General features: G+C 44.4%; 1 protein-coding gene across 2 annotated transcripts in view; it reads right to left on the bottom strand.

Annotated features, from left to right (window-relative positions):
- LOC144824382 (apolipoprotein L3-like) overlaps positions 1-16,717 on the bottom strand; it is a 233,880-nt gene that overhangs the window by 56,151 nt on the left and 161,012 nt on the right. For both annotated transcript variants that reach the window (XM_078683492.1, XM_078683493.1), the window contains one exon: positions 15,802-15,862. In XM_078683492.1, coding sequence (XP_078539618.1) covers positions 15,802-15,821 — 20 coding nt within the window. In that variant the 5' untranslated portion in view covers positions 15,822-15,862. The remainder of the gene's footprint in view (positions 1-15,801; positions 15,863-16,717) is intronic.

The following is a 16,717-nucleotide window of genomic DNA, read 5'->3' on the forward strand; positions in this document are numbered from 1 at the left end:
TTCGTCGACAACAAATACAAGTATAATTTGACCTTTCACACAAAATTGCCTTAAACTTTGTAATTTCTGCTTCTCTGTACTAATATCTTCCACATTTTCTCCAACACCTACTTTTATCAGTGTCTCACTTTGTCTACTCTCTTATTCAGGACAAAAAGTAACGAAACTCTATTTCATCACAAACTTTTTTTACATCTGATACTGACCCATGCAAAAAAGCACTGTGTAAGTCACTTAAAATTATTGTTGGATTTTTTGCGTAATACAATCTTCTGACTAACTTCCGCATTTGAGAATGATGTACTGCTAACAATCTGAAATGATAAAAAATACTTTGACACATTTGTCTAGAAAGACAAGCCAAAGAAATACCTTGCAAACCAGTATTTATTCTCACTCTGCAAGGATCTCGTCCCTGCAACATCTTAATCTTTTGTTTTATCACTTTTTTTTACTATACACTCATAAGAAATTCCGTAAAATATCAATAGATTCCTGTTGTATACTGCAAATACTACTACAATCCCAAGTATACACTGAGGCTTTAGTATGTCTCCCTAGAACTTCATCAGCTATCACTTCTTCTATATATCTGGGAACCATCTTTTCTTTTTCAATTGGACAACCGTTTTTATCCTCATAAGCACAACCACTGGTATCAACTGCAAGCAGTAATGTATTGATTTGAAAATAACTCTCTTCATTAAAAAAGGGCTCTGAACTTGAACTGTGTTTCCATTCACCCAAATAAATATCACAAAAGTTAGTTCTGTTAATTGCTCCCTTCTTTTTACTTTTGGACTTCATAAAATGTATGGGCTTATCTAGTGATCAAATTCTGTTTAAAACTAAAATGAATAATTTCCTTTTAAATTCAAAAGCCTTCTCAACAATAGTTTCAATCTGTTTCTTCTTTTGATAAAATGCTGATTTTCTTTATGTCTTCACATCTTCCAACAAATTAAAGACAACTCTATTGTAAAGCATTTTCTTTCTAATTTCTTCAAACTGATTCTTTCTCCTTTTACCATACATTGATTCTTGAAAACGTAAATTCCCATGAATTTCTCCTTTTTCTTTTTATTCTTCTTTGTTGTTGGGGTATTCTTCTTACTTTCCAGTGTGCACACTGTTTCTAGCCTCTGAAAGTTTTTTTAATAAATTATTTGTTCTCTTACCACAAGTCTTTTTTTTTCCCCACATGTTGTAGTTCATCTAATTCTTGCTGTTGTGTTTTCTTTAAATAATAGTCCTTTTTTGTTGCTTCTTCTTTTCTGGTTTTCTAGCCATGGTAAGTTTTTTAATGATGGTGAACAATATCTGAAATATATATGTATATATATATATATATATATATATATATATATATATATATATATATATATATATATATATATATATATATATATATATATAATTATTAAAATAAATCTTTAAAATATAATATTGTATTACTAAACAAACATCTTCTACATAAAACCATTTAAACGGTTTGTTTTGAAATCACAATCAATTTACTGCAGTACAGAGGGACTAATTGGATAATTGTAGGATTGAATAAGGGTTTATGTGTTTACAGGACTGCATCAATACTGGATAGATGATTGTAATAATGGAAGTATTAGTACCTGGGTAGAATTGAGAAATTGTAAATGCATGGGTTTTGCACAGTGATTAGATAAGGACATGTTACTGCCTGGATAATTGGGAGACTGCTCAGAGAGTGACAGTGTGAATACTGCACTTCATGTGTACTACCTGTGTAATTGGACGAGTGAATCAGTACTGGATTGGTGGTTAGGGAATTGCATGGATAGTGCACAATTCGTTGTAGCACTGCATATCTTAATGCCACAGTAATTATACAAGTACATAGATACTTGACAGCTCGGTGAGTTTATAAGTGCTTGTGTTTTGGCACAGTGATTAGATAAGGACATGGTTCTGTCAGGATGATTGCAGGAGTGGACAGAGAGTGACAGTGTGATTGCTGAACTGCATGGCTACTACCTAGATTTTTGCAGGAGTGAATTAGTAGTCTGCATGGAGTTAGGGGACAGCATAGATTGTGCACATTTGACAGTAGCACTGTGTTTCTTAATGCCTGAGGCACTGTACAAGTGCATGGACAGTGACTGGATAGTTAGAGTGCTGGTAGTTGACAGCAGGGTGAGTTTAAAAGTGCTTGTGTTTCGGCACAGTGATTAGAAAGGGTAATGGTTCTGTCAGGATGATAGCAGGAGTAGACAGAGAGTGACACTGTGAATGTTGAACTGCCTGTCTACTACCTGGATTTTTGCAGAAGTGAATCAGAAGTCTGCATAGGGTTAGGGAACCTCATAGTTTGTGAATATGTGACTGTGGCACTGCGTGTCTTAATGCCTGAGTCATTGTACAAGTACATGGACAGTGACTGCATAGTTAGAGTGCTGGTACTTGACAGTAGAGTGAGTTTATAAGTGCTTGTGTTTCAGCACAGTGATTAGATAAGGACATCATTAATAGAATGGTGAATTTATTACTGCTTGCGTTTTGGCACAGTGATTAAATAAGGACATGGCAGAATGATTGAAAGAGTCCACAGGGAATGACAAAGGAATTGCTGGATTGCATATATACTGTACTGCTAATTTTACCACTACATAAGTTACTTTATGACTTACTTTTTAATGCATGGATAGTACTTAAATACTTACTACGAGGTTAGACAATATAGCACCAGTAAATCACTTCTCATGCACTTATAAAATCACATAATCAGTACCTTTGCATTCCTCTAATCTGTCAAGTACCTCTAAATAATTCAGTAAATATAAATACAACTATATAAAAACAATCTAAACAAATACATGGGTCATGACATACCATCTACATAAGTAGGTACCTACTACATGCCAGAAAGAATAAACTGTAACAGTTTTCTTTTGAGCTACATATTGACCATTAAATCTAGAAATACGCGGGGGAGGAGCCACGGCAGTGACCAAGATGACCGCTTAGGGACTCGGCTCCGCCGACTTCCCTCTCCGACCGCAACATCCTGCCCATTATCGTGAGCCCCACACGCTCCCCCGGTAGAAGAGCAGTAGCGAAGCTCGCAGGTGCTGTTTCGGGCCGCCTCCGGGGTCCGGCGGCAGAGGAAAGCCGTCTTTGAGATCGGGGCCTGCAGCCTCCCTGAAGCCGGGGCCTCGAGTGGCGGCGCGGCCGCCCACTAATGTAACAAAACCGGCCGGCGCGGGCCGGGTGGAGACGGCCCAATTTCGTTGTATTACCGCGATCGGCCCGCGCGCAGCTGCAGGCCTTATAATACAGCAATACTGACTGGGCAAGGGATTAGCGACGCAGGCACAAAATTACCTGCTGCTCCTGCCTGGCTATTCGTGCAGCAGTACCCCGGGAGAGCTAGGCAGCCCCTGGAGACTGCCCGGTGCATGAAGCTACCCTGCTGCCTGGATCTGGCCGACGTTCTTTCGCCCCACCGGCCATAATTTTAAAGAGGCGCTTGGATGCCCGGGTGTGGGCTGTTGTGGTGACCCGACCTTGGGGACCTGGACGGCGACGCGGCCTTTGGGGCGGTTATGGAGAGGACATTCGGAGGAGCCACATAGCTGCCGGGGGCGGCGAAGAGGACCGCTCAGCTGGGAATATTGGCATTGCCGACCTCTGAGGAAAGACCCCTGATGAGCCTTGTACGTGGTAAGAGGTGGACATACGCCACAAGAGATAATCCAGGAGTTCACTTGGTGTGAGAGACGCCCAAGGACTGGCGGACACTATTGGAGAGAGCTGTGAGGTGTTCCCAGATATTATCTCGGACGTGGTAAGGAGCCGCCGAGAGAGCCCTTGTGGACACCAGCTGTAAAGGTGGGGAGATCCCAGTAGGGGAGCTAGCCAGAACATCCACTCTATGCCACAGAGGACCTTGACGAGAGGTTGGATATACCGCACTGGGCTACGGGGTACTTTGACTGTTGGGGAGTATTAAAGGCGACGAAAAACCCATGGACCATGCAGCAACCCCCCCCCCCCACGAGAGCTCGATAATCTGAGAGGAGCGCCCTGAGCCGGGCGATTGGACGTGGCCAGATGGCAGCGAGTGGGGCGAGATTGGGAGCAGCCCGTTGTCGGATATCCGGGGCGGGTGAAGGAATTGCGACCCCGGCGATAGGTGTGGAGTAGAATTACTTGTCATTGTAAGACGGGATGGCAGCAAAAACCGACTCGGATAAATCCCTGCCCAAGTCCACCAGGGGAGCCAGAATCATTCAATCCAACAAATTGGAACGCTACACTCTGCCTAAAGGGTCACCAATAGAATTGAAAAAAGGCCCCATGGGGGGGGGGAGGACGCCACCCCTGCCAGGGACGAGCCGACGCTGACAGATCTTATGGTGGCCATTCCTGGAGTTCAGACATCCCTGGGCCAGAAGATGGAGACCCTGGACACTAAACTCGACACCGTCACCATCGAGATGGGGCTAATAAGAGCGGATCTCACAAAGGCAAGTGAGGAAGTCAAATCGCTAGAAGTTAAGACAGCTTGCCTCATAGATGATGTGAACCTGTTGCAGCAAGAAGTGCGTGATCTTAAGGCCAAGAGAGTTCTTACTGATCGTAAGCTTGATTATTATGAAGGAAGGGCATGACGAAACAACGTTTGTATACTGGAGGTGCCGGAGAAGTCAGAAGGTCAAGCAACGGATCTATTTATTGAGAATCTCATTCTTAACCACCTCAAACCCAAAGGTCCTAGCAATTTCTTCACGGTGGAACGTGCCCACAGAGTCCCGGGAGGTAGACCTCGACCAGGAGCGCAACCCCGTCCTAAGATCGCTAAAGTTTTGAACTTTCGAGACAGTGATGCAATCCTCCAGGCGGCCCAAACCAGAGCTCCATTGCGATTCGAGAATGCCGCTATCTCCTTCTTCCCGAATTTTACCCAAGCGGTACAAAAGCAACAATAAGGTTTCCTGGCGGTGAAGAAGAAACTGAGAGACAAAGGCATTAAATACGCTATGATGTTTCTAGCCCGCCTCCGGGTGGAGCTCAATGGGAAGGCCTGGTTTTTTTACGGCAGATTGGTTGGACAGTACCCACATGCCAAGCTCCAAGAATCAAGAGCGAGCAGAGGCGGATGAACAATGATTATGTAACTATGGGGACTGGCATGGCTTGACTTGTTGTGAGTTTTTGTTGGATTGGGGGGGCATATAGATAGTTCCCCTGCTTATTTAAGATCTGAAAGTAGTTTGGTGGATTGATTAGTGCAGGGGTGGTGATTGTGGGTTGGGGGGAAGGGGTAGCGGGACGGCCTAATGGCCCTCCTCAGTTTTCTACTTTTAGTTAACGATAGATTAGATTGGGGCGACAAGCACACTGCTAGTTGGGGATGAGCGTATGCTATATGCAGAGGTGCAGGGTGGGGGGAGGGAGGTCCAGATTTATGAGGTGTCTTGTGTTTCAGGTTTCTTTTTGTTTCCAAATTTTTTGTTCGCATCAGGTGTCAGTATTGCATTTCAATGCTAGCGGTGTGGGGTAAATGTCTCGTACTAGTCAGGGATCCAGGATAAAAGTGTTGAGCTGGAACGTCAATGGGCTGGGTGACAAAATCAAGAGAGGGATGGTGAATCAACTAATTAGACAACACTCCCCAGAAGTAGCCTTGCTACAGGAGACCCATCTTGTTGGGAATCGAAGCATGGCCCTGCATAGAGGGGGATACAAATTAGTAGCGCACGCTGGGTTTACATCCGGGTCCAGAGGGGTTGGTATCCTACTTAAAAATTCTTTCCCATTTGCTCAACAGGCCACATGGTCGGACCAGAGGGGCAGATATGTGGGTGTCTCGGGGCAGCTGGAGGGTGGAAAGGTTACCTTCTTGTCCATTTATGTGCCGCCGGGCCTTCAGTCTGACACCTTCAAAGATCTAAGTGCTGTTTTTCTAACCCTGACCCTGGGTCTCCTGGTGCTGGGAGGAGACTTCAATGCTGTACTAGATGGGGGAGTGGATTGATTCCCGCCACTCCCGCATACTGCGGCGCAGAGGTGGCTCCCTGAGTTCCTTGAGTCACTGGGGTTGGTAGACAGCTGGAGATTACGAAACCCGATCCAGAGATACTTCACTCATGTCTCGGCCACACACAATAGTATGTCCAGGTTAGATTACTTACTGGTTCCTGCTGCCATGGCGCACACAATTAAAGAGGCAAGATACCTGGGGAGAGGTGTTTTGGACCACTCCCCGATGTGGTTGCAAGTCGATATCGGGCAGTCAGCGGTTGGCAGAATCGCTCCTATTAATGCATGGCACTTGAAGGGCCCAGCCACAAGGAAGGAGATATGCCAAGTATCGGAACATTATTTTCTGGAAAATGTGGGCTGTATCGATTCCATGCGGTCTCTGTGGGAGGCATATAAAGTGGTACTACGGGGTGCGGTCCACTCACTGATAGCAGGTAAAAAGAAGATACACCAGGCCGAGGTGGTTAAGGTAGAGGCGGAAGTCATAGAATTGGAGAGGAAGGTGGCGGATACAGCTGCCCAGGGAGACTGACACTTGTTGAAGTTGAAACAAGATGAGTATAAGGGCCTCACTAGGGACAGGGCAATCTCGCATAATAACGACGTGCAAAGTCGGGTGTACCAGCATGGAGATAAGGCCGGTAAGTTAATTGCATGGTTGGAACATGGGGAGCGTGCCTCTCGCCTGGTGCCTGAGCAGGAGGGGCTGGGACCCGATAGCATCACGGACCCACAGGCAGTAGCAAATGCATTCTCCGAGTATTATAAAGAAGTATATACCTCAGCAAATGGTTTTACAGAGATTGAGAATGGTGAAATGATTAGAGATATACCCATGCCAGGCATGGCAGAAGAAAATAGGGAATACTTAGATTCATCTATTACAGACGATGAAATTGCGCAAGCAATTAGAAGCATCAAGTCTGGGAAAGCGACTGGTCCTAATGGACTGCCTATAGAGTTATATAAACTAAAGGCTCATAAAATTGCTCCACATATCCGTGCCATGTTCCTGGAAAGCAGAAAGTCGGGACAACTCCCATATGATCAACGGGTAGCGAATATAGTAGTTATTCATAAAGCAGGAAAGGCCAAGACGTCCCCTTCCTCGTATCGGCCCATCTCACTTTTCAATGCGGAGCCCAAGATATTGGCAAAGCTACTCGCTACTAGGCTGGTCAAAGTCATTACAGCCCTGATACACCCTGATCAGTCTGGCTTGATGCTGCATCGTAACACAGCCCTGAGCCTGCGAAGGCTTCATGGGATTTTGGGTGGCTCCCCGAAAATATTGGAAACTGCGGTTTTGGTCTTCCTGGATGCCACTATGGCATTTGATCGGGTTGAATGGGCTTACTTATTTGCGGTCCTGACTAAAATGGGCTTTGGCTCGGAATTTATTGGCTGGGTTTGATTGTTGTGTGCCGCTCCTTTGGCCAGAGTGATTGTAAATAACTGTAAGTCGGACGATTTCGCCCTTGGGAGGGGCACGAGACAGGGATGTCCATTGTCCCCACTTCTTTTCGCACTGGCACTGGAGCCACTGGCGATATGGGTCCGCTGGGACCCGTCGATACGTGGATTGCGGTGGACACCGGAATGGGAGGATAAAATCTCGCTTTACGCGGATGATATCCTGTTATATCTCACTAACCCCAGGGCCTCTCTGAGTAATTTCTTGGATGTTCTTACGATATTTGGTAGATACTCCGGGTTCGCAATAAATTGGACGAAGTCAGTACTGTTTGTTATTTCGGGAGATCCACCTGTGGTCCCACAGTTGTCCTATAAAGATTGAGCTAGTGGGATTTAAATACATTGGCATATACATAACACTGGATCCGAAGGCCAGGTATGCAAATAATTTAGAGCCCCACCTGAGCCGGCTCAGAAGGTATGTGGAACATTGGGAGACTCTCCCCCTGAGGCTCAGAAGGTATGTGGAACATTGGGAGACTCTCCCCCTGACATTGCTTGGGAGGGCGGTGTTATTCAAAATGATGCCCTTGCCTCAGTTTCTTTAAATATTCCAAAACACCATGGATCCGGTGCCAGCTATTTACTTTAGGGAGATTGAGACACTCCAGAGGCAGCTTCTTTGGGATGGCAGTTCCCGCATTGCCGTTGTCAAGCTGACTCTTCCTTGGTATGGTGGGGGCATTGGTCTCCCAGATCTGAAGAAATATTACTGGGCCGCCCATCTTGCTGCAGTGAACCATGTAGTCTGTGGTCCCCCGGGGGACCCTGGCTTTGCCATGGATCGTGGGCAGGCTCCAGGTGTAGACATTGTTAGAGCTTTGTATGCTAGGCCGGGAAGATTCTTGTTGTCGGGCCCAACGGCACATGCGGTGCGCGTCTGGCACGCAGCTACTAAGGGTTTAGGATGGGAGGGGAGGTTGACGATGGCCACCCCTCTGTTTAACTCGGAGAGGCTTGGGAACCTGTAGAGAACTGAGGGATTTGACAAATGGGACCTTATCGGAATTAGCCAGGTCAAGGACGTATGGGCAAAGGACTGTGTGCATACTTTTTAATCTCTCCAAAAACAATACAGCCTACATGACAATGAGCACTTCCGATATATGCAGATTACACACGCCCTCCTTACTCACATACCCTTGGGTACAGAACCTCCGGAGGCCTCCCCCCTTGAGGACCGAGTGCTTGACGGTCACCTTCCCAAAAAAAAAATTTCTCTGATCTATAAGAAGCTAGTTAACAATATTGAGGATCCACTTGGGAACCTTAGAACAGCGTGGGGAGCGGATGGACTAGAGATGGATGATGAGGATTGAGTGGAGGCGGTTTCCTCCCCCAAATTGGTTGCGGTTGAGATGAGGCTTAGATTGGTACAACTTCTACATAGATCATATGTCACAGGGCCTAGACTGGTGAAAATAGGGAGAGCGACGAGTGGAGACTGTAGGAGAGGTTGTGGTGAATTGGGCCGGTTCATGCACATTCTATAGCACTGTGAGGAAATATAGAGTTATTGGATGAAAATACATGATGTGTTCAGAGACGTACTGGGGGAGGAGATGCGACCGGAGGCCCACAGATGTATATTGAATGTCTGGGAAACAGTGGGTGACGTTGGCATGTATGGTGGCGAAGCGTAACATTGCTCAATTATGGGGAGCTAGCCAGTCACCACAACCAAATGGACCCAAGACTTAGACTGGTGTATGTTTAGGGAGAGGTCAGTGTATGTGGCTAGGGGTTGTCCGGAGAAATGGGGGAGCATATGGGGGGCCTGGAATAGTCACCGCGGTGGTTTGTGTACGCCCCCGACGAGGCAGGTAGAGCTTGAGACGCTGGAATCCCAGTGATTCCGAAAACGTTCTATACTGTATTTATGATTTTGTATGAATGATAGTTCTAATCTTACAATGATGTCATATTTGCTCACCTGATGCCTTTTTATTGTTTTGTTTGTTTTTATTCAATAAAAAGATATTTAAAAAAAATAATGTAGAAATACGCAACATCATCAAACTGTACCTCTCAAAAGACTTAGTGAAGAATAGTGATAAATAACACCTTTTTTATGAGGATTTCTAAAACCGCACAAACTGTACAAACTAATAACCAAATCATAATTATTAAAACCTTATATAATCATCTTGCAAACAACACTGTTGTACCTCATTTTTCCAAACTATCTATAATAATGCAATATTATTAAACTATACCTTTTTACAGAGAAGAAATAATCATGCCTAATAAACTGCACCTATATGAACATTTTTAAAAATACACATTCTTAGCACATATTTAACCAATTAATAATAAATAAAAGGCATCATTCAACTATACCTTGTAAAACACTTAAAATATATATATTACTGCACATACAATTTTTTAAACAAACTTCAAATTCAATAGAAATGATCCCAATATATATCTGTATGTTTTATAGTTTAATTTAAACAGCACAGTTTCATAAAAATGTCAAATCTATATTAAATAAATCTCAAAAAAATATAACTCACCTTTTAAATAAATCTGACTGAAAAATCTCACACACTCAGACAGGATTCTGTTTAATCATTGTGGAGAGGTGTGGCGCCGCGGCCAGGGCGACTGACGCTGGAATCTGGGGACCACGGTTCGATCCCCGGCTCCGGCGGCAGGTTAGCCCAGCACCATGTGACTCTGGGCAATAGCTCGCTTAATCTTCCCGACGGCCCCCAGCGCCTAGAGACCCTTACGGGTGATTGTGCGCTTTACAAATGTGGACTTTACAAATGTGGACTTTACTTTAATACACAGTCAATTTAGAACAGCACACTTTCCAAAGTCAAACCAGTATTGGCAAAGTTTCCCTCTATATTTCCATGACAACAGCTCATGCAACATTAAACATAACTGTCAGGTCAAAAGTTCACCCCAGAATGTTGCAAATTACAACAGAAGGTATGGGTGCTATTGCAAAGCGTGCCCTTATCCTTTCTGTTGTACTTTTCCAACATTTGTTACTAACCAATAAGAAACATGCTTTCTAAACAACGTAAAATGCACCCGGTATTTGAATGTAGAATGTTCTTAAACAGCCAATCAAATCTCTACTTTCTTAAAAACTGCATCTTTGCCACCATTTTAGATAGATTTCATTCTACCACCTGCCTAACCCAGCTACATCTTCTGATTACCTACAGAGATCCCTTCAAGATGCTTTCTGTGTGGATTATTGAGCACAGCTGTGTTTTCTGGTGCAAAAGGTATGCTGAAAGCAGAGGTATTGACAAAGACCTAGCTCCGCAAAATGTAGACATTGAATGGATTGGACAGAGAGGATTAAAGTGGCACCAATTGATGCCATTGGCGGTGGCAATGACCTAGGCACATTGACTGAGGTAGGACTGTAAATGCTTTAATGAAGGACACCTTTGCAAAATTGGTGTTGCTTTTCCCCAAAACTGCCTTTGTGTACTCTAACATATGCCAAAGACAGATATGGAGCTGGTCCAATCATTTCTGTCCACAGATTGAGAAAGCTAGAAAAAATTTCAATAAAGCTGTTTCTGCTTATCTCAGAGACCATAGTAAGGGGTCCACATACAACAACAATCTGCGTTGTAATATGGATGGTATCTACAGGAGTGATGGTGTACACTTCACAGATAAGGGAAACAGTCCTTTTCAACAACTTAAGACTCTGCATCAGCACTTAAATGTAGCTATAAAAATCTCCCAAGAAACACAAGGGCTCTTTTTAGAGCCACCCAAAATCCTAACATGTAACCTAGGTTTATAATAAAAAATCTTAATTTTTTTTGCTGGGAGTCGTGCACCCAGCGCGATTGTGAGTCATGCACCCCTCGGGTTCACACCAAGGGGCTGCTCTAGGAGCCGCGCACCCCTTGTGTTCTCAACAGGGGCTACGCTGGGAGACGCGCACCCCTCGGGTTCACACCAGGGGGCCGTGCTGGAGGTTGTGCACCCCTCATGATCACTCCTGGGAGCAGCGCTGTGAGCCACACACCACTCGCATTCACACCATGGGGCTGTGCTGGGAGCTGTGCACCCCTCGTGTTCAAACCAGGGGTCCGCGCTGAGTACCGCGCTAGGGTCGCGACTCCAAACTTTTTTTTTTTTAAAAACCCTCCCTACCAGCTCCCCATTTGGAAAAGCAATCTGGTTTGGATTTTGGAAGAGAGAGTAGGAAAACCAGAGTGTGCTACGGTAGGGCAGGAGACGTGCTCCCACCCTACCATAGCAAACAGCAGTGTCTTGCGGGTGGGCACCCCAGGACTCTGCAGGAGCCAGCCCTCCAGGCTCCAGAAGGGGGGGCTATATAGCCCCCCTCCCAACTTTTCCAAAGTCCCGGAGAGGTGGTGGTTCCCGGGGCTCGGGGGTCCATAATGGGCCCCTGCATTTAAACAGTTAGTGCCCTAGGGAGGTGGTGCTCCCCGGGCATGTGGGGGGGCTCAAGACCCCAACACAGGAATTTTCAATTTACAAAAGAGAGCCCCCGGTATACATTTCCAAAATCCCCCCGGGACCTGACCCACCAGGGGCTTAAAATTAACAAAGCGAGGAAGCCCTTGCTTTGTTTTTTTTTAAAATGTTGTCCAGATCCGCGCACCCAGCGTGCATTCCGCTGCTTTTGGGGATAAGTGTTAGACCTGGCATCCTAGGCCTGGTTCCCCCTGTCTTTTTGCCTCTACCTCCTGTATTTTTGGCTGTGCTGGACTTCATTTTTGGCACTTTATGTAATCTGGGCACTTTACCACTGCTGACCAGTGCTAAAGTGTGAGTGCTCCCAGTGTAAATTGTGATTCTGATTGGTTATCCATGATTGGCACATTTGATTTACTGGTATGTCCCTACTAAAGTGCAGTGTGTGTGCAGAAGGCCTGTAAATCATCACTTGCCTCACTTTGATTTTAATCTAACATCTTACGCTGATGACACACAGATCGTCCTGTCGCTGCTGGCAGGTCAGGGATCTGAACTAGATATTCAGTTCCACTACTGTATGGTAGCTGTGAGGAGTAGGATGTCACAAAACTGCCTAAATTTTAATTCAGGCAAGACAGAGATCATCCTCTTTGAGAATGATGCCAATTTTTGGACCCCTAATCTGTGGGCAATAACAATGGGCCCTCTTCCTACACCATCAAGGAAGGTAAACACATTTGGCATCATGATTGAGGACAAGCTTAATTTTGGTGACCAGATCAATACAATGTGTTCTGCCACCTTCCATGTGTTTAGGATGATCAAAACAATTCTCCCCTTTTTACCGGCTGACTGCCAGCGAACAGTGGTCACGTCGCTTGTCCTGTCTAGGCTTGGATATTGTAATGCCCTCTACCTGAGACCAGAGGAACGCTTCATGAACAAACTCCAACTGCTGCAAAAACGTGGCTGTAAGGATGCTGTCAGGCACTCCCAAATTTGCGCCCATTTCCAAGGAAATTAGTAAACTTCACTGGTTGCCGGTCAGGAAACGGGTGCACTTTAAAGCCCTGGGTACAGTTTCTAAGGCTCTTCAAGGCATAGGCCCTGAGTATCTGAAACAGAATATTCAATGGTACTGGCCGAAAAGGACCCTGCGTTCCATGGAAGCCAAATTGGTGAGAGTAAAACCTACAAAAAAGCCTCCTGGGGCAGAAGAAGCTTTGTCTTGCGTGCTGCAAAAGCTTGGAACGACCTTCCTTTTTATTTGAGAAACTGCACAGACCTCCTGGCAATTAGGAAGAGTCTAAAGACCTGGCTTTTTAACCTTTAATAGCAGCCTACCATTTCTTTACCCAATGGATAATAACTAGCGACAGGACACCTCCGGGTAACCTCTGTGCTCTAAAAGTTGTTTAACATAACATAACTCGGAATTTCTGTGTGCTTGGAGAACTTTGTAGCATCCTTGAACTCAACTGCTGGGAGTTCTGACCCGCCTTGTGGTTCCAATTCCAGTTATGGGCCCTTAGAGGTTGTTCTGCTGCAAAGAGCATCAAGAACCCATCAAACGTGATGCATCATCCTTCCAGCTCCTTTTTTTCCGAAGCAGCACAGCAATGCAGGAAGAAGTTCCGTGCACATCCACCTTGCGGCTGAAGATGCAGTGCCTGCCTGTTGCCGAAAGAACCGTCACAACCCGAGTTCAGGTTTCCAAAAACAAACTCTTTGCTTTAGGAGTTTGTTTTTGGAAAGAATTGTTTTTTCAAAATTTGCTAGCTGACCATCATGTCTGACTGGACTATCCTTCGAATGTTTCTTACATAGACAGGAACCGTCTTGTAAATAAGGCCCCCCTTCACGCTACACTTAGCATGAAAGGAGTGGGCAATTAGTGTTGGGGTGGGCGTTCCACTGCAACACCCATTAATTTTAACACTGCCTCCTGTTTATAAGAGCAGCATGAATAGGAGGCAGCGCCAAAATTAAGACCAGGTTAAACCTGGTCTTAAACAGACCAATGATTGTTTCTGTCCTGCACATAAACTGTCATTTGAAAAAGAGCAGTTTTGCAACTTCTATGTGTGCTGCTTTGCAGTTTTGCAACTTCTATGTGTGCTGCATTAAGCAGCACACATAGAAGTTACAAAATGGCATTTAAAGATTGTTGATGTGCAGGAAGGGAGACCTATGGTTCAAGGGTGCCTGCGTTGGCGCTAGGCAGCTTAATTTAGTGACAGTGCAGGGGGAATCGCAGGGCTGCACCATATTCTAGTAAATATGAAGCCGCTCTGTGTTCCTAAAGTGATATAGTGTGTTGTTAGCCTTCGTGACTTAACAACACACTTCACCACTTTCTAGTAACTATGCCCCTAAAATTGTCTAACAAAGAGATGTCTTTCCCATGTCCAGTGTGGGATAATATATTGATGTAACAGACTGCAACTTGAGAACTTGACGATGACAATGGACCCCTGATGGTGTGATCAAGAGGGTCTTTACCTATGGACTTTGTACATTATAATATAGTCAAATCAAATCGAAATATCTTTATTTAGATATAAACATATATCTTTAAAAGAAGTTACAAAATTCACATTGTGTAGCTACTGTAAAAAAAGCGAAGAGAAACATATAACAGACAATTAGCCAGCCGTAATAAAAGTAGGGATTATCCACCCTTGGACCTCCTTATTCCATGACAGTTTAAAAGAAAAAGAAAAACACATTATAATATAGTGTTCATCCCACCAGAGACTCAAGACTTCTTTAGGTTTTCCTTCAGAGAGAGAGTCCTTCTGACTAGTGCTGGACTGCCTCACTGAACCCCTCCTGCAGACTCTATGCAGATCTTGCTGGTGGATTCCTTGCAGACACCTTCACAGATTCCCTGCTACTTGAATGCTCTTTATTAGGTTTATACCTCAATGCTTCTCTTTGATTGTTGCTTAAGTGTGGTTTAGGCTAACACCTATTCCTGACCCATAGAAGACTCTTGAATGGGCTTCTGAGATGCTAACACGTCTTTGCTTGATATCCTTTTGCTTTGTCCTGGGTTTCCTTCTTGGAAACTCCTTGATGTGTGAGTTCTCTCAATACCTAGTCCTCTTTTAGACTGTGAAGCCCTAGATTACTGATGTATAGGCAAGCAAGTCTTAGATTATTTCCTGAGCACCAGATATTGTTGCTACTTGCCTGTATTTCAACCACATAAGTACTTGTTTGTTTAATACTAATCCACTTCAATTTCTTCAGACGGCTGGGACTTCTAGTGGTTTTTCTGTATCTTTACAGCATGATTTTAAGAATAGTGTATTTGAACTTGATGGTTAATGTGTAATAAAACCTGCTGAACTTGGCAATTGATTCCTGGTCCTTAATATGTAGCCATATGGGTTACACTGTTAATTGAAATATGATTGAATGTAAATACTAACTTCCATCCCCACTCAGTCGTATCTAAAAGATCCATCGGAGGACTAATGGTAAGCAAGTGGGCACAGAAAATGATGTATCAAGGCCAAGATGTAACATTGGCTTTGGACTGAGATGGACTGCTGGGAATCCAGACCCAGGTGTTCAGCCCCTCCCCACCCCAGAACGAGAAGCAGACATAAATGGAGCAGTCAGCTAACTCTAGATTAATATAAGCAATAACCTATTGGACCTTTCCCATACTTTTATAATATATTCAATTATAATATTTGTATTTTATGAAAATTAATAGAGCACATTAGAGTTTAAAGTCACTGATTTCTGTGCCTTCTACATACATCCTGCAGCATTTTAGCTGCTCTTAGCCCTTTAACATTGCTGTGTTTGCCAGTTCCTGGATATTCACGCTCTATATTGCTTCATAAAAGACTATCTCGTTACCTCCTTGTATGGCGATTCATCTTCTCAGACGTGCTTGTATGTGTAATCCAGGTACGGCTTTCTGAGAAATAAATTGAAAAGAAATTTGTCAGAAAATCTTAGCTTCTGAAAGAAGTAAATCCATATTTATGTTCAGTCACATAAAGTAATGTACAAAAAAAAGTGTGTTTGGTGTTCAGTGCCAAGGCTTCTTAGAATTGAGCGGCAGATTAAGGAGGGGTTAGAGGTGCTTCAGAAGCAGATCATGGGGTACAAAGAAGCATGATCAGAGATACTTAAGATCAAGATTAGGAGTATTTATGAGCATAATGGAGACATATCTGACCAGATTAGAGAAATGTATTGGGATTTAGGAGCTGGATTAGAAGCATCCAGAGGGATCTGGGGAGTACGATTAAAGATATCCATCAGCTGGAGGTGAGGTACTTAGCAGCCTGAGGTGAGGCATCTACATGCTTACTTTGAGATGTCCATGAGTACTTAAACGTTATTGGTTTTTTGTTTTTTTCAGAACAAAATTTTATTCGTGCTGTTGAAGAGTTACATAAGACATGCAGCTTCCCGATCCCGGAGAGACTGTGAGCATTAAAGCAATAATCAAATAGCAAACAATTCAAACAGTCATTTTAAACGTACCGTAAGTTTCCCCCTCCCATCACCCCCCCATATCTCCCACCCAGCACCCCCTTTCCCCCCACCCCCAGCACAGCGTCGAAATAGTCCATGTATAGAAACATTGCAAGGTAAACAAAGTGTGTAGCCCTCTTCACACGGGCTCCGTGTCCAAATGTCTTACAGCCGGTTCATCAGGTGTCGGCGGCTCTAGCCATAACCCCCTGTACTCTGCCCACCTCTTCCAAATTCTGTAATGTTTCCGGGGGCAACCCCGGGCCTCAAAAATTGGGCGTTCCAGGCC

Source organism: Lissotriton helveticus, chromosome 3_1 (genome assembly GCF_964261635.1).
Source record: "Lissotriton helveticus chromosome 3_1, aLisHel1.1, whole genome shotgun sequence".
Classification (NCBI taxonomy): domain Eukaryota; kingdom Metazoa; phylum Chordata; class Amphibia; order Caudata; family Salamandridae; genus Lissotriton; species Lissotriton helveticus.